This window comes from Macaca thibetana, chromosome 14 (genome assembly GCF_024542745.1).
Source record: "Macaca thibetana thibetana isolate TM-01 chromosome 14, ASM2454274v1, whole genome shotgun sequence".
NCBI lineage: Eukaryota > Metazoa > Chordata > Mammalia > Primates > Cercopithecidae > Macaca > Macaca thibetana.
In genome coordinates this window covers 102399052-102423664 of record NC_065591.1, presented here as the reverse complement: position 1 = coordinate 102423664, position 24613 = coordinate 102399052, and the positions used below count along the sequence as shown (strand labels likewise).

General features: G+C 39.3%; 1 protein-coding gene across 2 annotated transcripts in view; it reads left to right on the top strand.

Annotated features, from left to right (window-relative positions):
- The window catches only part of ARHGAP20 (Rho GTPase activating protein 20), a 123068-nt gene extending 99899 nt beyond the window's left edge, over window positions 1–23169 (top strand). For both annotated transcript variants that reach the window (XM_050757658.1, XM_050757659.1), the window contains exons 10-15: window positions 8242–8420; window positions 9613–9774; window positions 14150–14259; window positions 16513–16702; window positions 17783–17897; window positions 19008–23169. In XM_050757658.1, coding sequence (XP_050613615.1) covers window positions 8242–8420; window positions 9613–9774; window positions 14150–14259; window positions 16513–16702; window positions 17783–17897; window positions 19008–20863 — 2612 coding nt within the window. In that variant the 3' untranslated portion in view covers window positions 20864–23169. The remainder of the gene's footprint in view (window positions 1–8241; window positions 8421–9612; window positions 9775–14149; window positions 14260–16512; window positions 16703–17782; window positions 17898–19007) is intronic.
- The last annotated feature ends 1444 nt before the right edge of the window (window positions 23170–24613 follow it).

The following is a 24613-nucleotide window of genomic DNA, read 5'->3' as shown; positions in this document are numbered from 1 at the left end:
GTAACACTTGATAAATTTCCATATTTTTCAGGCAGTACCACTGATCAAAACAATACAATGAATAATCATAGGTATTAAACACTTTAAATTTTCACAAGCTTTCTAAATTTGTCAAATTACATCTTTTTCTGCTCTACATATTTTCACTACCATGAAATATAACACAGCAGATTCCACTTCAGGTTGTACTGAATTATTGTTTTCTCAAATGCTTTGAAAATATTCTTACCCATAGTTGTTCTATGCAGACTATTCAAGGTTATTTCTTCAGTCACTTCAAACTCAGCATTGACTTCTTAGCTAGACAACTTAGTGCTATTGGTAACATTTGTCACTTCATCAAGAAACAAGGAAAGTCACTTGCCTTGTTTTTTAGTTTACTATTGATATTACTCCTAATGCCCTCAACTATTCAATCATCTATTCTCACTAAAAGGCTGATAATCTTAAATCTAGTTTCTCTGGACCTCTTTCTTAATCTACTGCAAGCACACAGATTTAATCAGTTCACCATTGGTAAATGGGTAAATGGCTTTCCTTGGTTGGCTAACAAATGAGCCACTCAGAAACTTTTATTGTAGCCTCATTTTTATTTTTGTGAGGAAATGCTGCAGTAATGATATATTTCATATTAAATATTTTTCTGATCCATTGCTTATGAGTTGGGAACATTATGATTAACCATTGGTCTGTTAACCACTGACATATATTATATTCTGTAACCACAGCTGTTACTTCATTGCACAGTAAACATAATATTTTGCCATTAGTTCCTAACAAAGTTATCTGCATTTCACTTTGCCTTAAAAATTTAACATTAGAAGAAGTCCACTTTTCTTTTATTGTTTTTACATAATAAGTAATAAAAAAGATGTTGTGGTATCATGATACATGTGGCATTTGAAACAGTCAAGATGTAACAGGGTCACTGCAATTTGTAGTGCCCCGAGCAGCAGTGCAAAGTAATGAACGCACCACATACCATCTGTGTCACAGCTACTTTGCTATTGAGTGTGAAGTGAAAGCAGCCATAGACATTACATGAATAAGTGTGGTCATGTTCCAGTAAAACTATTCTAGACAATAAAATTTGAATTTTTTTTTTTTTGAGACGAAGTCTCATTCTTATCACCCAGGCTGAAGTGCAGTGGCACAATCTTGGCTCACTGCAACCTCCACCTCCCGGGTTCAAGTGATTGTCCTATATCAGCCTCCCGAGTAGCTAGGATACAGGCGCCTGCCACCACACCTGGCTAATTTTTGTATTTTTAGTAGAGATGGGGTTTCACCATGTTGGCCAAGCTGGTCTCAAACTCCTGACCTCAGGCGATCTGCCCGCCTTGGCCTCCCAAAGTGCTGGGATTACAGGCATGAACCATCACGCCTGGCCTAAAGTTTAAATTCCATATAATTTTTATGTGTTACTACGTATTATTCTTTTGAATTTTTTTCAACTTTTTAAAAATGTAAAAGCCATTCTTAGCTCACAAGTTATCCAAAGGGAGGTGGCAAGCCAGATTTGGTCCAGGGAGCATAGTTTGTGCCCTCTGATTGAATGATTAAAATATGCATAATTTAAAACATGCCAGCTAAAGTCTCCATATTCTGCAAGACTTTATAACAGCTCACACAAGTAACAGCCATCTTATTTGACTTGTCTTCATTCCTTTGCCTGTTACTTCTTTGTCATGTTCTAATTTGAGCAAGAGTATCTTCATGCTCCTTTGTTCACATACATACCAGCTATTAACCTGACTTCTAATGGGGAAAAATGAGCTAATACTTCTTTTTTGGCACATAGTATAAACATAGAATTTTGCCTTATTTACCAAGTGCCAATTGTTCTAGTCAGAATCTTTCACACTTGTTTGTGGCCTGTATATTTAAAATCCACAGAATTCATAAATTCTTAAATTGCTTAGTCCTAGGAAATGGGTATTTTGCACGGTCTCTAATGTGAAAAACATGTCTTGTTTTCTCCCCTGGAAACAAAGGGTTAAAATCTAATGATTTCTGTTAGAATATTGTCTGAGAAAAATATTTTATTTTTAAACTAAATATAAAGCTTTCTCTAATAAGCTTTCAGAAAATATCCCTGTTAACCAGGATAACCATTGGTGAACACAGTCATTGCCAATCTGTTTTTCAAATTTCTGCCTCAGTGTAGAGAAGGCCTCCTAGTAAACAGCCTTATACTGAAAACATAAGAGCAGTAGATCTTTCAGAAGGCCCCCTCTGAGACTGAGATCTGTAACTCGTCTTTGGAATGGTTGGTCCCCAGTGGGAAAGCTCTAGTGTTAATTGTGAAGGTTCAAGATATAGACATTCAAAGTTCTGACCTCAAGGCCCCACTCACATGTTACTGTTACAGGTTACTGTTACCGTTGCATGTTACTATTAGATGTTACTGTTACAACACTTTGGGGTTGTCACTTTTCCGGCCAGAAATCTCTGTGGACAATGACGCCTTTGCCCAAGATTTGCTCAGTCCACTGGGTTCATTCCACCCACTCGGCCTTGCAGGCTGCACTTGGCTCTTACTACCAGCCTGGATCCCATGCCTGCCAGAGGCAAGTCAGGTGTGGAGTGGCGAGGGGTGTGTGAGTGAGCCTGGGGCCTGGCCACTGCACACAGTCAGACCAACTGCTGCAGTCGAGCGGACAGCTCCACGTGCCTGCACGGGTGCTGGCTGGCTGTGAGGCTGCAGCCAGATCAGGCACACTACCAGCAGCTTCCATGGCTGGCACCAGGGAACACAGTGGTGCCCAGAAGCTTGGAGATGCCAGGAACTGCAGGGACTCAAAGTGGGAGCCACAGCCCTGCTCAGGGAGCTCCCAGGTCTGGGCTTCCCAAAGGGCCACCGCTCTTATCTCCTTCTCTTCACACACAACGTGGTAAGCAAGGGGCATGTTTCAGCCCTGTCTGTTTGTGTTACCATTCTTTCAGCCTCACCATTCAGTGGGTCCCAAGTTCTCATCCTGTGACCAGGAAGAATGAGGCACACAGACAAGTAAGTGAATGGTTAGCAAGATGAAGAGGAGCTTTATTGAACAATAGAACAGCTCAGAGGAGACCCACAGGGGGCAGCTCCTTTCTGCAGCCAGAGTGTCCCATCAAGTGTTCAGCTCCTGGCAAAGAGAGTAGCTCCTCTCTGCAAGCAGGTTGTCCCGTCAGATGTCCAACTCCTAGCAGAGAGGGTAGCTCCTCCCTGTAGTTGGTTTTGTCATCTGTGCAGCTCTCAGAGAGGAGGCCCTGGAGTGGGTAGCTCCTCTCTGCAGATGGTCATCCTCACGTCTGCAGCTCTCAGCAGAAAGGAGGCCCTGGAGTGGGTAGTCCTCTCTGCAGCTGGTTGTCAGGACATCTGCTTAGCTCTGGCTGAGCCTAGGAGCTTTATGGGCCTCAGAGGGGAGGAAGAGCATGCTTATTTGTCCATGGGCAGCCATGGGCAGGCCCAGAAAAAGCACCACAAGTTCCCACTCCAGTCCACAGGACTGGCAGCCTGGCTCCCAGCCTTCAGGCCCTCCCTGGCCTGAAAGTAGGCCTCACCAGGGACTCACCCCCTTCTGCCCAGGAACCTTTCTGCCTCCTGCTGCTGTTCATGGTGCCTGGGCTATAGGTGCAAAGAGGCGCCTGCAGGCCAGTGCTGAGCTGCCTCAACCCCCCATTGGCTTTCCTGCTATGCTCATTGGCACCCAAAGTCCAGAGCAGGCCAAAGCACCAGGGGGCTGGCATGTCAGCACTGCCCCAAGTGTGTGCACAACCCAGCTGGGCTGCAACAGCACCTGGGCTCACCCAACTTTGCACCATGATCAGAGCAGGTGCAGACAGTAGGGAGAAGCCAGGCAGTGGTAGCAGGCACTTCTGAGCCTGCGAGGGCAGGGGTGGCCTTACAGAGCACCCAAGAGTACAGAAATGCCTATGTCTACAGCTGCAGTTTGGTTGGCTACAGCTGTGTTGGGGGATGGGGAATGGGGCCCTGCATGTTCAATGGAGCAAGAGGCCTGGGTCTGCAACCATGACTTGGGTGACTGGAGCTGCACCTGGGAGGGCGGTGTTCCTGCCTGCTCCTACCTGCCCCCTACAAGAGCACAGGGAGGCCTGGTCTATAGCCATGACCTGGGTAGCTGCAGCTCCTGGGAGGGCAGGGCTCCTACCTGCTCTGTGGAGTGAGAAGCCCAGGCCTGCAACCACAACTTAGGTGGTTGCAGCTGTACCCGGGAGGGCAGGGCTCCCACCTGCTCCCAGGTCCTGAGAGCCCAGGGATGCCAACGTCCATAGCCATGGCTTGGGTGTCTACAGAGGCACCCAGGTACCTCCCACCCAACTCAGAAGGGGCAGGGCTCCCACTTGTCCCAAGCGCCTGCCAGCTCCATGAAGTGTGCAGCCCTGGCCATGCCTCCCCGCTACAGCCAGTGTGATTGCAGCAGCTGCTCCAGACAGCCCACTGCTGCCATCATTACTTCTAGGAACTCTTCGTTCTTTCAGGCAGGTAACACTTTATACATATCTCTAGTGTAACACATTTTTTAAAATCACATTATGATTATCTGTTTATATAATCTACTTGTCTCTTTAGACAATGACCTTCTTAAGACCTGGGAACTCATCCCAGGGCTTAGTCTAGTGTATAGAACAGAGTAGAAATTAAATGAAAGATTGAATGGCTTACTCATCCCTAGTATGGAAAAACTTGGAGTGGAAGAGTTCTGGAATTAAATGGAATCTTTGTGAGTGTAGTCTGAAATAGTTCTTAGAGTTCCAGTCTGTCCTGAACTCCCAGCTCTATGCCCAAAGTAGGTTCACTTTCCACACCTACTTCAGACTTAGGACTGAACTAGAATTGAACTTTTATGGTGGCTGGTAAAATACGGGATACATCTTTTTTTCTACCTGTTTACCCTGTAGTTCCAGTATTCACCTCTGTGTTTTCTACTCTAGGAAAAAAAAAAAAAAAAAGGTGGGGATATTCTTAATTTGGGAAGTTATATGGCCGGAATAGAATTTCTAACATTTTTGTTATGATTATTATTATATAAACACAAAGTTTTAAGCACTGTAAATTTTAACATTCAGTTATCTAATTTAAGCATGTAAACACACTAACTTGAATCTTGCCAGGGACATTTAGGAAAACTAGATTTACTTGAATTTAGTTTGCTTTACATTTATTTACATCACTCGTATTTTTTATAGCAATAGCACGTTTTTTCATTAGCCTTTGTGACATTTAGAAAGTAAGATCTGTGCATTAAAAGCTCTGTAAGAAAGTAAACTTTAATGAATTTTTTTTTCTCTCAGACCCAGAGGAATCCTGAACGCTCAGGTTGAATGCCATATATATAGCAAAAGGCATGGCTACAGCTGAAAGTATTTATGATAAAGTAAAGGACTCAATTTCTACTTTATCCTCTGTCAACACTCATAGGGTAGCTAAGTATATAACTTTTTAATAGAGCATTCTTCTTAAGTATGTGAAAGCTAAAAAAAAAATCAAATAACTTTTTATTTTGATTGTTTTAGAAATAAAATCAGGGCTGGGTGCAGTGGCTCATGCCTGTAATTCCAGCACTTTGGGAGACCGAGGCAGGGGATTGCTTGAGCCCAGGGGTTTGAGACCAGCCTGGGCAAACATAGTGAGACCTCATCTCTTAAAAAAATAATAAATAAAAAATAAACATCAAGTAAATGTAAGCAAACCACAACTGAGCACAAGTACTCAACATATATATTCACATATATATTAAGCACACATTTGCATAGATTGACCTTGCTAATACAGGAACCCCTTCCTGGACTTCAGAAAAGGTTTAGTTTCCTTTTCTGTTTTTGTTTTATTTTTTAAATAATGGAGGTTGGGAATGTCAGGACAGGAAGAAACTGCTTTAGTTAAGTGGAGTATTGGTATTCCTTCATAACTGGATACCTGCTGAAGGCTGTGAAACCACATGGAGAGGAGGTGCAGAGAGGTTGTCCTCTTTGTGGGGAGGAGATTGGTATCTTGGCAACGTTCATCAAGATCACTGTGACAAAGTAGTACTTTCCAGAGACTGTCCTATACAATCCTTTCAATAAGCCTTTGAGGGCTAATTCATATCCGTTACATTTTAAGGTTGAGGAAAGAAAAGGGGTTAAGTAACTTGGTCTAAATAAGTGAACTGTGAGTGCAGAGAAGCTCCTGACTCTGGAGCCAAAGAGCTTTACATACCTGTGTGTGTGTGTACATCAATGATGCATTTGCTGTATTTCAAGGAAGTGGTGTGTAGATGATGGTCTTAAGGCCATTTGGTAAAATGTTGCTTATTTATTTATCCTCCCACAACTTGGCTTTTTAAATATTGAGTTAAGTAGGTTATTCTAAGGAAATAAAATTCTAAGGTTCATTATAGCCAAACAATATAGAAGACTTCTTTGGAATTAACATGTCTAATTCCACTGAAATGACAAGACTGCTGACTGTGTCCTCCTTAAAAAGATCAATCCTTCAGTATTTCATTATCAGGGAATGTTGGTTTAGTTTGGCGTCATAAAGAACAGTGCCACACAGCCAGTCTAATTACCAATTCCCATGCACTCTCACTGGAAAAAAAGGAGTCAAACCATGAGTGGGCACTACCTAGGCATTATGGCTCCTCAGATCTCAGTTCTGTCAACCTTAATTGCAAGCTTTTTTGAATCTGCCCCCATGAATGCAAGCTTCAGGGGTTAGCCAGAGATGTGGGCAGAATTTATACACAATATTTAGGGCTCCCACTATCAGGTTTTCTTCTTTCTGGGATCCACCCTCACTTTCCAGCTGTGGGTACCTCTGTCTCCCTTCTCTAGTTCTTCAAGCCAGTAAGAGTAGAGGTTTCTTCCCAACTTTTAGTCACCCCTATTACCCTGGGGCCTGCTCTCAGCCTAAAAGCTGTAAGATTAGAAAACTGACCCAGTGCTATGCCATTTCCTTCATCCAAGTGTCACACTTTGACCTCTATATCTACCTTCTTTTGTTCACTCTTTAGTGCCTTCAGCTAGGTTTATTTTGGTTGGTTTTCCAGAGTTTATAGTTGTTACTTGTGTGTATCTGTTGGGAAGAGGGGACAGAGAGGTCAGCCACTTTTAAAAGTGGAACCTTAAAGAGCTTTTTGTCTATTGAATCATAAGCAAACCTGTTAAACTTCATATTAAAATTAGACACAAATGACACCAAAAACATTTTGGCACTATAGTATAAAACCATACCTTACTATTGACCTTTCTTCTGCCTATTCTTTTTCATGTTGTCTTTTTCTACTTAAATCCCTCCTCAATTTCAATTATTGTTTAATAATGACTTAGCGAGTACTTACTAGATGGAAGGCACTATGCCAGATGCTCTTACCTGTTAAAATCTTGTTCATTCAAAATCCAAGTCAAATGCAAACACTCCCAGGATCACCCCCTCCCTCTTATTGACCACATGTGATTTACTTTCCTCTGAATGCTTTTAGTACTTTGTTCCTACCTTATGACATTATATTTATTAACATACTTGCTTTTCTCTCCACCCCAACCAGTTCTTCATCTCTGTTAGATTATAAACTTCATCAGTAACGGCAAGTCTCACTCATGTTTGTGTCTATCCATGCTGCCTTAAACATACTTTAAAGTCAAGAACTGAAAAGAAACATAAAAGTCTGCAGTTGCAAAGGAAGGAAAAAACTTTAGGACATTAGCTTCCTGTCTGTGTTCTCAAGAGGAGAGTAAGATGTCAGATACTAAAGCATTATTTCTAAAGAACATCTTAACCGAGAAAACTCCTCTCCTCATTATTCTCCCCACTTCCCTTCTCTTCCTCCTTCTTCCTCCATTTCCCTTTCATCTTGTCCTTCTCTTACTCTTGCTTCCCCTTCCACCTTTATCTTTCCCTCTTCACACTTCCTTTTTTTCTCAGTATTTAACTATAGTCTTATTTAAACTTTTCATATGCTTAGTCTCCTCTTTAAAGTGGGAAAATAAATGGATTTGTATGAACAGACCAGTGATGTCCAAAAACTGGGTGGGAGAAGAATCCAAACATTTGATTCTTCCTTTATTGATTCGTCTTTCATTTATAAGATACCATAATGAAATTTTATAGGTTGAATTTTCAATGACAAAAGCCACATATTAGCATCTTTTTCTCTTTGAACCATAGCAACAAACATACCATAAAATGGAAATTATAGAAATAAAATTAAGTGAATGAAACTCATTTTTCTAATAAGCTCACTTCTTCCTTAGATTCAGGTCATAAGACATTTAAAAGGAGAAGATCTATCATAAACTGGGCCTTCTGGCGAGGTTCTAGCACTCACCTGGACAACTTGCCCACATCGCCAACATCACCTATGCCAGGACAGCTCTTTGGAATTTCTCTGCCAAATATTTGTGAGAACGACAATCTGCCCAAACCTGTCTTGGTAAGGCTCATTTTGGTCTGTAAACTGACGGGGAAGGGTGTTTGGGAAAGGAGAGCTCTGCAAGGTAAATCTGCCCCCAAATGGAAAAATTATAGACATCATTGTCTTTGGCTAAGAATCTTCATTATTATTCCTCCAAATAACAAAATCAGATTTAGCTACTGTGAAATCAGAAGGAAGACATAATAGGGAGAGATAACCTAGCCTACTGATTTCAGGAAAGAGCCACGTAAGCCTGCTCAGATAAAGTAGAATTTGCTCTGTAGACAGAGAATTCACATTATTCCTCACAAATCCTTTCTTGAACGTCACATTGTTCTCAAAGTCTTCTTTGATCATTGTAGCAGCAGAAGCTACTCAATGTCACACTTAGGTTTTTAAATCCGTTTTATTTCTATTTCAAGTGCTCAGGCATTAAGATACATTCCCTGGCATTTGTTTATCTTTTGTATATAGAGTGGGTCAGATGAAAGCCACTGGGTTTATATTATCTCCAGTTGATATTTTAAATAATCACTGCTAAGCAGCATTTATTGAGTCTCCAGTATCCTTCAAGCACTATACTAGATATATGGCATTTTATACTGTATTATGCATCTACAAATGCCAGACACTTGTCTAGCCACTTTGTTTATTCTTCACAACAGATTTAGGGGATAGTTATTATCATGTCGTCATCCCATCCCTACTTTACAAATTGTTTTAAAGCCTCAGTACTGTACTCAATGTTACACAGTAACTAAGTGGCATAACTAGGTTTTGAATCCCAGGGATTGCTTGTGTTCAAAACCCATTCTCTTCTTACACTGTAAGCAGAGGACATAGTGATAGAAAGCAAAATTAGAGAACACTTAAAACTCTCTCTGAGCAATTTTTAGGAATACAGTGCATTATTAACTATAATGATAATGTTATATAATAGATCAGGTGACCTTATTCCTCCTAACTGAAATTTTATATCCTTTGACCAACATCTCCTCAACCTCACCACCACGCCCAGCCCCTGGTAACCACCCTTCCACTCTCCAAAAAGGTGACTTTAATTTTTCCAGCCATTTATTTAGCTCCAATCCTTCAGTGCTTTTACCCTAGCACACCCTAGCCTCTGGCATCCAAAGAGGGCAAGTATATACATTGCCTTATTTGTGTGTGTGAAGTATCATTTTGTTTATTTTCCTTTGCTTCCCCATAGGATATGCTTTTCTTTCTTAATCAAAAAGGACCGCTCACCAAAGGTATCTTCCGGCAATCGGCCAATGTGAAATCCTGCAGAGAACTAAAAGAGAAATTGAATTCTGGAGTTGAAGTACACCTAGACTGTGAATCTATTTTTGTGATAGCATCTGTCTTAAAGGTAAGAAAAGTCCTCCCTTTATCCACCCCATGGTGTAGCTCTAGAGAAAGAAAAGGGTGTTTTACTTTTTCATTATGAACATTATTTCTATCTGCAAAGACCCATAATAGATTTAACATAATTTTTACACTAAAAAGTGTTTAAAAAACATTTCACAAAGTCAACATTGGACTTTAAAAGCTACCACTGATGATATAACATATCAAATATGCTTTTTAAATTTTTTATCCCACACTGATCTCATCTTTACTTCTGCCACTCCATGTAAAAAATAAAAATTTTAAGTTTAAAAAATCAAAAAACACACGTATACCAAAAGAGACATCCTGCTTATGATGTCCTCACTATCTCACTACGTTCTTAATGAAAGCAGTTTTCAAATATAAACATTAAATGTTTGAAAATAGGTAAAGAAGTTTGCCATAATAAACATTTGCCTCACAATTGAAATAAAAAATTGCTGAAATCACTGAAAATTCTATTTATTTTCATAATCATCATGCCTTCCCTTGTCCCCTAATGCCTTTTACCTTTTTTTTTTTTTTTTTTTTTTTTTTGAGATGAGGTCTCAGTCTGTCACCCAGGCTGGAGTGCAGTGGCATGATCTCAGCTTACTGCAACCTCCACCTCCCGGGTTCAAGTGATTCTCCTGCCTCAGCCTCCCGAGTAGTTGGGATTACAAGCGTGCACTACCACGTCCAGCTAATTTTTGTTTTTTTACTAGAGACGGGGTTTCACCATGTTAGCCAGGCTGGTCTCTAATTCCTGACCTCAGGTCATTCGCCCGCCTCAGCCTCCCAGAGGGCTGGGATAATAGGCATGAGCCACCGCACCAGACCTAATGCCTTTTACTTTAAAAGTGGAGTAGGAACGACTTCAGCATCTAAGTTTTCTTTCACTTTTACCACACTTGGCATTCTTTATGGTTCTTACACTTTACCCATTGTTACTTGTCACGTCCATAGTTACAGAGATACAGAGTTCTGAAATGTTTTCTGCCCCCACATTCTTGGAAATGCTCTACATTTTTGGAAACACCTACAGTCAAAATGAGCTTTAAGCAGAGCTTTTGACCTTAGCAGTATCTTCTGCAGACCTGTGTCAGGCTCCCACGTCCCAAAGAATTAGAATGCACCAGAGCTAGGGGTCGAGACAAGGCCCCAGCCTGTATCTCAGGCTGAAACATGAAAACCAAGTTAAGGAAAATATGGTGAAGAAGATTCTTGCATACCCCTACTCCAGCTAAGTGCCCAGGTGCTTATAGAATGTTACTTCATGACTTTATATACAATCAGATGTTTCTTGGTAAATAAGCCATATCTGCTCTTAAACCCTGCTATAGATTTTTGCAATTAAATATCATGCAAGAGAACTGGAGGGTTGAAGCTAAGGTCATCTCATCTGTTTTGCACAGGGTTTATGATTACTCTTCAGTCCTGGAACACACTAAAAATATGAATACGTATTTTACATATACACATATGTAAAAATATGTAGCCAGATATATATGCCAAGGTTTTTTATGCATGATAAAATTTTTTTTATATATCTCTTAATTTACAAAGGTAAAGCTTGTGTTTTTTGGGGTTTTTTGTTTGTTTTTTCAGACGGAATCTCGCTCTGTCACGCAGGCTGGAGTGCAGTGGTGTGATCTCAGCTCACTGCAAGCTCTGCCTCCCGTGTTCACGCCATTATCCTGCCTCAGCCTCCAGAGTAGCTGGGACTACAGGCGCCCACCACCATACCCAACTAATTTTTTTGTATTTTTAGTAGAGACGGGGTTTCACTGTGTTAGCCAGGATGGTCTCAATCTCCTGACCTCATGATCCGCCTGCCTCGGCCTGCCAAGCTTGTGTTTTAAAACAATTTTCTTTAAACAACCAAGAATGTCTGCAGAAAAAAAAAAAAATTCTTACTGTGCTGTTCTTCATAGCATTACACTTCTTAAAATTTTGTGCTAAACTGTTGATGCTATTGCAAAGAAGCATGGTTCTAGAAGAGTTAAATTATGTTTCAAATTGTAGAAATATTTGTCCAAAAATAACCAAAAGGCAAAAAATGATCCAACTGATTGAAAAATCTGGTTAAATGTGTTCCAAGTAATTAGCATTTTATCGTATGTTTTACCCCCTTTTCTTCCAAGTGCTTGCAGAAAGGGAGATAATTTTTAGCAAAAGTTTTTAAGCTTTTGTTTTGTTTCTTGTTTTTAAATCTGTTTTGAAGTGGTACTTACATTTTCCTTTAATTTTTCACTTATGCTGGTTTTGCTTAAATATAAGTTTAAGTTAAAGCTTAACTCTTCAAACTATAATTGGATGAAAATTGCTTAAGACACTATAACTTTGATCCATCAAACCTTTGAGGAAGAGTTCATATTTAATCCTGCAGTATCTCATCTCAAATGAATTTGGGGGTTCTGCTGATGGCCTTGGCTCTGCTTTTGGAGGAGAGGAGACATTCAGTTAAGTGCTGTGAGCTGGTGATTGCAGTTCAGAATCGGCTCTCACATCCTTCTCAGCTGTGATGATGGTTGTATTTCGTAACTTGTTATTCCAGCTGTGGGAGAGTTCATTGAGATGTTACGAGTTATTATCTTTCAAGTGTAGGTTTAAGATGTTAATGATGTTTTTCTTCAAGACAGATCATAAGTATGTTTTCCACGGAGATTTAAAAAGAGAGCTATTGTCCCTACCACATTTTGAAATAACAAATTTTGCCTCTTCTAAATCTAACTTCTAAAGTGGGTACAGCAGCTAAAATTAGTTTGGAATTATGAAAATTAAATCACTTTACCCAAAAAGAGGTAACTTTTGTAATGATATACCTGAATCACAAGTATGCAAGTACATTTCTGCTAGAAGATATAATAGAACAGAAGAAGACTTTGAATTAGTCAATCTTCCTTCTTGTTAAACATTCTAAAAAAAAAAAAAAAGGATGGTAATAAAGTGACATGACTACAAAGAGGCTTTTCAGATTATCTTAAAATCTCAGTTACAGTTGATTGGCCTTCTCTTGGCTCCCATTAATATTTGGCCATATGCAATATAGCAGTAGTTCACTAATGACCTCTACTATGACTAGGACTGTGCTTGGCATTGACATGTACAAAGAAGGTAAGGGTCTGTCCCTACCCTGGAGGAGCTCATAAGCAAGTGGGGAAGATGCCCACACAATCAGCTAATTGTAGCAATAAGTTATCACAGCTTCTATATTACTGTTATAAACATGATATCTAAGTAACAAGGTGTGTGTTGCCTTCAATAAGGCACATAGGTAAAATTATTGATTTGATTTAGCAAGAGTTAAAATTGCCCAATTGCTGACTTTCACCTGTCCTCATGTTGTAAGCAGGGAATTGCAAGAGGGTAGCCAACCATGTGTATGGTGCTTAAACACGATATTGAGTTTACTCTGGCTAAAGTTTACTAAGGTGGAGATCAGACTGTAAGCTTGACCTTGGTAATGCCACAGCAAAAGCAAGAGAGACAGTTGGCCTAGAGTCAACTCTGTAGGACCAGGACAAGAACCAAATTTTGTTATTTTTAAGTTTTTTGTAAACAAAAACCAAACAACAAAAGCTAAACAACAAACATCCTTGGTCATTTGCTGTTTGTGTCATAGTTCAGCCTTACCACACTCAGCCCTGCCAGTGATCTCAGCAGAATAGGGTCTCCTAGAAAAGGATAATATCCTGTGGACATGTTATTTAGTGTACATCAGGCATGGGTGTGCTGCCCAAGTTTCTAGAACCCAGCCATCACCTGAAATGCTCTCTCTCCCCAAATATATGAGAACCTTTCTACAGGGAATACAGGGAGAAACCTTAAGTACCTCTTTATGCAACTGTGCACTAATACCACTGGAATATAAAGTTCTAAGGTAACAGATACTTTGTTTTATTCACTTCTCTATCCCCAGCAACTTAAATAGTGCTTGGCACATATGAATAAATGCACATAGAATGATTGAATTAATGACTATCAGACAATGAACCTCATAGATACCTTGGTGCATTTCCTCAAACTAGCCGTCTAAGGGACAGAGGAAAGGAATTTAGGATGGTTTACTGCCAGACCTTCTTATGTCATACTAGTTCACTAAAATGTATGCAAACAGGAAGTTTCAGCCAAATGGGTTGTCCTTTATTTTCCCACAATAATGAAGACTCCAGTTATCCCAATGATTTTTGCTGTAAGAAAATCAAAGTACATGTTTCTGTGTCCCCAAGTCAGTGGAGAGTTGGTGCAGAGCTGTGTAGTTCACAGAAGAGAGTACTTAAGGGAACTTTTCAACAAAATGTCTTCTACTTTCTCTAATACATGTTTGGCATGAGGATAATGATTTGAAATATTTGTTTTTCAATCTATTTAAGGATTTTCTGCGAAATATTCCAGGAAGTATTTTTTCATCAGATCTCTATGATCACTGGGTCTCTGTAATGGATCAAGGAAATGATGAAGAGAAAATAAATACGGTTCAAAGGTAATTATTCTAATTTGGTCATGTCTCAAATATACTTTTAAAATATTTTATAAGATTATTTATTAAAATAATGACAGCTATCAAAGTCATATCCATGTGGACCAGTTTAGAAATAGATTTATGCTAGTTTGTCATTGTTTTCCTCCTTAATCTTATAGTTGAACATTGTAATACTTGAACACTGTATACCTTCCATATACCTGAATCTGATGGGAGCTGAAATCCATTAGTCCACTAGCTAGTACTATAGGCCCAGTCTTCAGTTTATGATCTTAATTTTTGTAAATATTTAACCAGACAACTCATCATATATTGCATTCACCAACTGAAGTCATACAGAGAAAATGAGCTATTCTGTCTTCTCACAGAACTCACAGCCTGGTAAGGTAGATAGAAAAATCAAGAATTACAATGCAGTACAATCAGTGCTAGGGGGGAGATTTGGAGAGTGTTGTGGAAGCACAGCAAAGGCACAGTTAAGTCCTTGAAAAGTGGAAAGGAAAAGCAGAGTTGCAAAGTACATCTGATCATAAAGGATGTGCTGTCTCTACTCATGCAAAGGGAAATTGCTGGTAGAACTCACTACCCCATTCCTGAATGTTTCCTGCATTATAAGAGAATAGGAAAGAAACGTCCCTTAACAAAAAGCAATATTTCTACTTCTGTGAATACTCAAGAATCTCAATATTATTTACTTGTATTTGCTTGTTTAGTACAGTTGGTTTTTTTTCTTAAGCAACTTTCATATATGAACTATCTACATCTTTCACCAGTAGAACATAGTACAGCTGCTGAAGACACCAGAAACCAAGGCCGTTTAACAAAACACCACCTCCACTTCCATTATAGTTTGGCGTAAACCATTCAGATAGTGAGCATCAAATTCTAAACTTTGTTGCTAATTGTCTAAAACACTATATATCCTATAAGCTGTTAAATGATTTTTTTTGGAAAAAGGTAAAATTATGACTCTCATGCAAATATGAACACGTGAAATATTTTGTTTAAATCATTTATGAGGGAACTAGTAAGATGTTAACCAGTTCAAAGGAGATTTCAAAGTTGAAATCATATATACATTCATATATATTCATATATTCATAATCATATACATATTCATATATATATGAATCAGAAATGCTAAAGTGAATTTGCAAATAAATACAAACAAAACTGACCTTTTCTGTCAGGGCAGGGGTGCAGATAAATCAGTTGTCTCTCCACCAGACAGGAATTTTCACATATTTAGACAAGTATTAGATGCTCTGCTATCAGTTGTTTACAACTTACACAGAGTTGTAAAATACCTCTTATTGTGAAAAATCTTAGGGCCCTATAGAAGCAGAAAACCCAAACGCTTATGCCAGATGCCTTATTTTCCATTGAATACACCCAGTAATCTTTTGTTCTATTTCAAAGTCCTTCATAACTTACCCTTACAAAAACTATGCTCATTGTTGGTCTATTGTACTGAAGAAAGGCCTCCCTGTTATTTGTGCAAGCAGCAGTCAGACTATCTTGTTTTCCCTAGGTTGCAAGTTTCTATTGAAAAAAAAAAAGAGTCATGAATATCAGTGTATTTGTAGTTTTTTTGGATAATAGTAGTCATTTTTGGTGACTGATCATTTAAAAATTCCTTATCAATTACAACATGAGAACAGTAGAAAATATACTACTATAAGCAACTTATATGTGAAAGTGATACGATGAAACAGATTTAGGACAAAATTGACCTTGGAAGCTGGTGGAGCAGAGCATAAGCTCTCAAAATGGACCTGGACGTCTTGATAGCTAAGGTTTGGGTTCTTACCATGAGACAGCATTGCTGTGCTGCTACTTGGAAATAAAGGAGCATTTTATAAATTACTGTTTAATTTTATCAAAAAGCTTTTTGTCGTTTTTGGTTGAAAATATTCTGAAATGTTACAGGATTGGCCTAAGTTTGCATTATGCTAGTTTCAGGGAAATATTTCAGGTAGCATTTTTTTGAATGAAACATTTTTCTGCATTATTTTACATTTTCATTGAGATGTGAAGACAATATTAAAAAAAACAAAAAATAAATTCCCAATGCCTATTTTTTCTTTCTGTCCAGGCAGTCCTCACTTTGTATGGTACCATGTTAACTGAAACTCTTGCATATCTGAACTATGTTCTTGATTTGCCCTCTTCCCCATCCAAAGTGAGAGTTGCTTGTCTTTACAAGTTTTTAAATGAAATGTCTTGCTTAAAGAGTAATTTTTCTGTCTTTAGGCTATTAGACCAGCTTCCGAGAGCCAATGTTGTTCTCCTAAGGTATCTTTTTGGGGTGTTACACAACATTGAGCAACATTCCTCATCCAATCAGATGACTGCATTTAATTTAGCTGTGTGTGTCGCTCCAAGTATTCTTTGGCCTCCTACTTCCTCCCGCCCAGAACTAGAAAACGAATTTACAAAAAAGGTAATGAAGTTTTTCATTTTTATGCCCTGGGAGACTGAGTCCCCATTTTGAAACTGAAATTTGGGGTATTCTAAAAGATGATTTCTTAAATAACTTTAGGAAAGTGATTTGTTAAGTAGGAAATGATAGCAGATGGGTTACTTCTCTTTTCCCTTTAAGGAGGCTAAACACTATGACTAAAACCATAAAGTGAGAAAGCAGCTGATATGATTTTTAAAATGAAAAAAAAAAAAAAGGACTTTGGAGTTAGGACAGCCAAGCTTTCATTCTCAGCTCTACCCCCTTGCCAGATGTATAGTCTTGGGCAAAGTTACATTGACCTACAGTGTCCTCATCTAGAAATAAAATGGAGTCGGTGATATTACAGTAGTTATTTGAAATCACACTCCTGTAGTCCCGGGCAGTTAATAAGGGGTGTGGGGATATCAGTTCCCTTGCTCTTAACATTTCTCCTGCCCCTTGGCTTCAGCTACTGGGGCAAGGAAACTTCAGAAAGGTTCCAGTACCTCTCAATGGAGTCACAAAGCTCCCTAATAAACTCTTACCTTTCCCCACAAGCACCTCTTGTTAGGGAGCCTAGCAGAAGGTGGCAGTACATGGATAGACCTGTCAGCCAAATGCTTGGGTAGAGACTAGTCAGGAACACAAGTTTTCTTCCTAGCTGTCTTTCTCCTTCACAGTGCACTCACAGATGAGCCCTCTTCCCAAGTTTATGACAGCCTGCCCTTTACACAATAAATGGTTTTTATAAGTCTTTGTCTAATGATGCTTTATAAATTTTAATAACAAAGTATATTTCTTTACCCAGTTTTACAAACAGAGCCATTGGTATAAAACGTTAACATTAAGGCAAGGCTACAAATAATAACTTTAGTCCACCGATTACATTTCTATGCCCAAAGTACTTTTAAAAGTATTATAGTTTTTTAGGGGAAACTGTTTAATGTACTTTTAAAGCAGATATGAAGTTTTCTGTGGGTACATGTGCTTTTTGTTGTTAAAATCAGGATTTATATATGAAATGTGATTTATAAACATGTAATATGAAAAGTAATACTTCATTTGTCCTTTTTCTTACAGGTTTCTCTGCTTATACAATTTCTGATTGAGAATTGCCTTAGGATATTTGGAGAAGAAATCACTTCCCTCTTCAGAGAGGTTTCAGTGAGATGTGACACTAGAGAGAATGCCTCAGGTATTTTGAATAATTGGATTGGTTTTTGTGAGAAACACACACATGTTTGTAAACATACTGGGATAGGGGTTTTCCTGGAGTCCACAGCAGCTGAAGTGAAGGGAGCCTCTGATCCAGGTCAGTGGGGCCCAGGGCTTTTGATCCTTCCTTAGATGGCCTGCCAATAGGTTAGCATGTGCTAACAGTGTAGTGGGATTAAGAACTATATAAAGATTAGGTTCCAGCCTTCAATAAGTTAGTGGCAGCATGCTGTGGTATGATGGTTTTTGATGGGCTTTTTATGAATAACCCTAGTATGTATAACAGAACTGCTGTGGGCGAAACTGGTGTAGAAAGCCCAGAGGTAGTGGAGGCATGAGTGGTTTTGTTTGTTTGTTTGTTTGTTTTTAGTCCTCTCCTTCCTCATACTGGTCCCTCAGGCACCTCAGAATTCTAGTGTGCTATGAAACAGTTTGAAACAACTAGCATCATTTGGCTGGGAGGGTGGGGGAACATTGACTTCGAAGACATACAGCTGCCTTCAGAACCTGAATCCCTGTGCCATCAATTACTAGATATGTTATCTTTGGCTGGTTATTCTATGCCAGTGAACATCATTGTCTTTATCTCTAAAATGTGGATAAAAATAATGTCTAACTTTTCTGGTTGTTGTAAAGATTAAATAAGGTAATGGGTATTAAAGAACTTTGTAAAAGGACATTGTTAGAGTTAGTAAATGGTTTCCCCAAGACTAGCGTTAAGTATGTGTAACCACCAGCAACCTGTTAGAAGGCAGAGTCTCACTCAGAATCTGGATATACTTATACTATGAAAGCATTAATTCCTTCATATGTTTCACCATTTCTTGGTCATATGACATGTTCATTGCCTTAAGAAAATTTTAAGGAAAGCCCATTCGTCAGGAACTGATATAAATCTCCTATACCCCCGTAATTTTATTTTTATTCTTCACTAACAATTGAGATTGTGAAAGATTCTTTCTTGAGAGCAGGAATTTGCACACTCCACATGAAAAGAGAATTCAGCTAAGCACTATAGTTTGTTCTTAAGGAAGCATAAGTATATTTGTGGTAAGTAAACATGCTAATTATGGTTTAATTTTTTTGACAGATATTTCTTGCTTTCAACTGAATGACTCCTCCTATGACAGCTTGGAAAATGAGCTAAATGAGGATGTTGATGCACCATGCAGTGACTTGGTAAAGAAACTTGGCCAGGGGAGCAGAAGCATGGACTCTGTCTTAACCCTCAGTGACTATGATCTTGACCAGCCCGAGGTGGAAGGCCTTTTAACCCTAAGTGACTTTGACTTGGCCCATTCTAAAGATGAAGATGTTCAAATGAAACGGCCTCTTCAATCCAAGCCAGTGAACATTTTAGTGTACACAAAGATCCCACTGCGGGATCATGCCAGGGCCCCGTCTGCCATGTGCACACCCAGCTACCTGTCCACAGCTGCAGCAAATGCTGCAAAAAGCCTGAGGCGACACCGGCGTTGCTCAGAGCCCAGCATCGACTATCTGGATTCAAAGCTTTCCTACCTCAGGGAGTTTTATCAGAAAAAGCTACGCAAGTCCAGCTGTGATACAATTCTTTCTCAAAAAGATGAAGACTATCTGAAGCAGAATCAACCCCTCCAGGAAGAGGGAAAGACATGTTTTAAACAGAGTTTAGTCACAGGCACTGATGTCAGCAAGAAAAATCCCACTACTCAAAACACTAAGAAGAAAAGCTTGTCTGGTAGTGAAGGAAATCATATGAAACTTTTCCCTAAGTCCAAGCCAGTGGCCATTTCTGTGGCGTCTTATAGTCCTGTGTCCTCACAGGATCATTCCAAGAACCAGCCCTTTGATGTGGATACATCTGGATACTCCCCACCACACACAGCAGATGCCCTCAAGGGTCCAAGGACACACCGGCGCTGCTCAGAGCCCAACATAGAAGACCAGAACCGCAAGCTGACCTATCTCAGGGGAATTTATTCAAAGAAACAACATAAAACCAGCTGTGAAGCTGGTCTCTTGCATGGAGAGGAGGATTATCTCAAACGGCATAAGTCTTTGCAAATGGAGGGGCAGAAGCTTATTAATCAGAGTTTAGTCATGGGGATTGAGGTGGGCAAGAGTAGTGCCACAAACCAAAACACTGAGAAGGTTCTACCCCCAAAATTAAACCTTTGCCCAAGGACCAGCTATTCCAGCTTATCCTCCCCAGGCACTTCCCCATCTGGCTCATCAGTAAGCTCCCAAGACAGTGCTTTTTCTCAGATTTCTGAACACTCTGTGTTTACACCCACTGAGACTTCCTCTCCAATAGATTGTACTTTTCAGGCTCAGAGAAAACGGGAAGAGCTTTCTCCTGACTTTAGCAATGCCAGCCATGTTTCTGGAATGCCCGGTCCCTCATCAGGGCAGGCTTGCAGCCGCCCAGCCTATACAAAGAAGGACACCATGGAGTGGCATTCACAAATGCATTCTGTAACTCTTCATCCCAGCACATGGTTGAGAAATGGTGTGGCCAGTTTGAAAAACTGGTCCCTCAAAAAGAAAGCAAAGGCAGCCAGACCAGAGGAAAAGAAAACAGATTCTCCAAAAGGACCCCTAGAGCCACCCCTACATGCTTCTGGTGTTCCAGAAGCCAACTCACTGCAAGAGGAACAAAAAGACTTGCCCTTAAGGGCAGCTGAAGGACTGGCCCCCATGCAGTCAGCCCAAAGTTGTAGTTCTTCTCCCTTCCAGGACTCAGAGAGACACTGTAGCTCTCCATTCAGCCTGGTGGAGAGCAGACTCAAGCTGTGTATGAAGTCACATGAGGAAATAGAGCCTGGTAGTCAGAGCTCTTCTGGTTCTCTCCCTTGGGAAAGAGCCTCAGCCAGCTCTTGGACTCTAGAGGATGTGACCAGCCCAGACTCAGGGCCTACAGTGGTCTGCGACATTGAGGACAGGTATTTAACCAAAGACATTTAACCATAATAAGAATCTGATGTCCACAAGAACAGGAACTGGGTTAATAATAATAGACAATAATTATTGTGACCACTTTGTATAAGATACCTGGGAGAGGTAGCATAAGGATTATCATTGCTAATACTTAGGACAATGAAATAATTCTCTTTATTGAGACTACTTGACAAATAACTTTATGCTAAAACTTTTGTCACCTAAGTGTTTAGGAGGCTTTTTCTTATTAAAGGTTGGGATTGGTCCTGTCATGTGGTTTTAGAGATACTAACAGAGGGCTAGCGAAAGCATCTTCTGTAGAGGAACCACTTATGGGAACAGTCTGTGAGATTGGTGTCCTGAGAAGACCAAGATATCATGAATGAGGAATAGGGGCCTGAGGAGAGAGGGGAAGGGTACAGAGAAACCATCTACATTCCATGGAATGTTTTTAATAAGTAGGCAAGAAAAATGCCACTAATCAAAGCATTAAGTGTGTCCAGTAATGAAGAACATCATGTAAAACCTTTCCCTAAATCCAAGCCAGTGGCCATTTTTGTGGGATCTTACTAATCATGTGTCCTTACAGAATCATTCCAGGAACCAGGCCATTGCTACAGCTAGAGTGGAGAAAAACAGAGTGACTCAAAAGCCATGGGTACCATGATAATCAGTTTTGTTGGTTGTATTTGTCAATTTGTTTTTTCATTAGTGTTGAAGTGCTTTGCAAAGGCTTCAGGAAACAGAGTTGTGAGGAGAAAGAAGAAAATGGCTGCTCATGTCAGTACCCTTTTCAAAGGTGTCTCTGGCTAGAAACATTCTTCAGAAAAGCAACTTTCTCTATTTAGAAGGTGACCTCCTGACAGCATTCACTCTCAGTGTGCGGGAAAAGACCACAACAACAGTCCTTTCTCAATTACACGAATGCTGTTAACGTGATCAAACCATGGCATCACTTTGCTGAAATGTTTCTGCACAGTCCTGCCTCTTAGGTTATAGTCAGCCAGAAAAAACATAAATCATCCCTTTTCTGATTTTTATAGTTTGGCAATTGAGAGAGCAATATAGAGGGTGGCAGATTATAAGGAGTCCCACAATAGAATACCCAACAAAGTGGCCACCAGGCCTTCTCAGACAGCCATTTGCTTTGGGTTTTACTTCCAGACGTTGTTTCGTATTTTTGCTCCAAATGTTTCATGGCTTATACCCTAATTGATTTATTTTATATCCATGGACCTTTCTCCACTTTTTTGACTTAAAGTTTACAGCAGTACATCTCATCACCTAGGAATAGATTATCAGGCCTTGCCAACTAGTATGCAGGGACGGCACTGAAAATGGATGTGCATCTTCTTTCACATTAACTACTTACCTATAAGAAGTTGCTCTGAGCCCATTCTCTTTAGTTCACCACCAGATGGATCTTTCTCTCACAAGCTAGCTTATTCCAAATTATTTGTCTTATCAATCAGCCAGAAAATGGTCATATCAAATGTTCTTTCTTTTTTGTTCTAAAGGTTGCATTTTCAGTTATAGGGAAAAAATGTTTTCTCTAAGATAGAAGAAGTTATTTCAGTATTAGCTATAGGTGCTACCTACCTCGTGGGGACATGGCCCTGTTTGTGCTAACCATTACAATGATCTTTAAGAACTCTGCATCCAAAGAGCTACTTCATGACACTGGCCATCTCAGTCACACATGTGAAGTCGATTTCACTTTATAACTAACCAGTCCCACATATTAAGACTCCTAAGTGGCCATATGCATCTTTTTTGGTATAATATATAAAGTCAGCAGGGACTCCCCTTTCCCTTAGGCATACTACTGTCAGAACTGCAAGATGTGAATGAAGCTCTTATGGCTTGGAGTGTCTTTCTGGAAGAAATTGCCTTTTTCTTTTTCATATTAGCAGGTAAAAAAATCATTCACCCAGTTTGAAGCATCGAAGAAAATAGTTGCTGAGGTTTTTTAATAACCATTCCTACTATCTGTGTTCCCTTAGATACTCCTGTAATTCTTAATGTGAATAGTTTGTTAATATTACTGTAAAGTATTATATTGTATGATTTGAAGACAGACTATATGTCATTTTATTATACTCCATCAATCTATAATATATTAGACTGATGCTTTATCTAAAATGCTTTGAGTTTGTATAATATATCTTGACAAATTTTACTACCATATGTTATGTAATAAATGTGTATTTTTGTACTTGCAGAAACTGCTGCTAACTTTTAAAGTTGTTTGGTTTTCAAGGCACTGATAATGGATATGTATGAAGTCCATGCTGTCTGTTAAATAAAATGCCATTCTGCAGAATTAACCATCCCACCAGAGCAATATTGCCCTTTGTAGAATTGTTCTAGTTAATGATCCTAGTCTCTGCCTAACATTGGAAATTTCATAGAGTATAATTAATGTTGAATTTGAACCTTGAGCTTTTAGTCAGAACCCATGGTCAGTCTGTCTTTTTAGGAAAAGTGGTTTTATAAAATATTTTTTTCTAATGTTATTTACCAAACAAGTCATGTTTTAGATACAAAGTCTTCATTTTCTTAGGCATTATGTTTTCATTGTGCTCCTGGAATGAGATATAGTCAGTATTTTTATGTCAAAGAACCATCAGATCACTTCGATTGTGTGAGATTTTCTTATCTAAGTTTGGACCATTCTAGCCAGAATACCCAGATGACCCCAGATACATGCCAAGACGTCTCTGCTTTTCAGGTCATATAAATGTATTTAATATGACAAGACTGTCATGACTGCTACAGCTTTGCCGTCTTAAAGTTGGCTGAGTTTCCCCTCTGTGTAAAGTTAATCACTATTTCAAAGCGATTCAAAAACATATACTACTTTAGTCCAGAAAGAATTTCTTCTAACTGGGTGGAAAAGAACACAACTCCAGTCAGGTAATATTTGGGCAATGTACACACACACTGGTGTTGATTTCTCTCAGAAACACAATAATTAATTTCACTTTTTAAAAAGAGTCTTAATCTAAAAGCACTGAATTTAAGAGATTATCTCCTTTGTGCTTTTCTACTTTTCATGACATAACATTGATTCAAAGGGATCTAATGTATATCTTTGAACTAATGCCATATTGTTTCTGCTAAAAAAAAATTCTAAGAATATTATGTATTTTCATCCAAATTTTGGTGGCAAGTGTTTAATTCGTATTTTCCTTCCAGGTCATGTTTTGTTTGTTTTGTTTTGTTTTTGTTTTTGTTTTTTGTTTTGAGACAGAGTCTCACTCTGTAGCCCAAGCTGGAGTGCAGTGGCGTGATCTCAGCTCACTGCAACCTTTGCCTCTGGGGCTCAAGCAGTTCTCCTGCATCAGCCTCCCAAGTAGCTGAGACTACAGGTGCGTGCCACCATACCCGGTTTGTTTATTTATTTATTTATTTTTAGTGGAGACGGGGTTTCACCATGTTGCCCTGGGTGGTCTCGAACTCCTGAGCTCAGGCCATCAACCCACCTTGGCCTCCCAAAGTGCCAGCTCATGTTTTAATGACACAGAAAACATCTTTACAAACTGCCTATTCCAATGTAAAGAAAAATTCATTACAAAAAAAAAATTTAGTAAATTACTTTTATTCCCTGAATAATAAAGTTGGATAAAATGTTTACTTTCTTCAACATCTATTCTGGCTGTGAGGATTTCTCATAAGGTAAGTTTCTAAGTATTCTTGAGTTCTGTGCTGACTTACCCTGAGCTAGCATTTTACCCTGTTCCTGAGCCACCTTCATGTTGCATTCAGGTTTTTTTT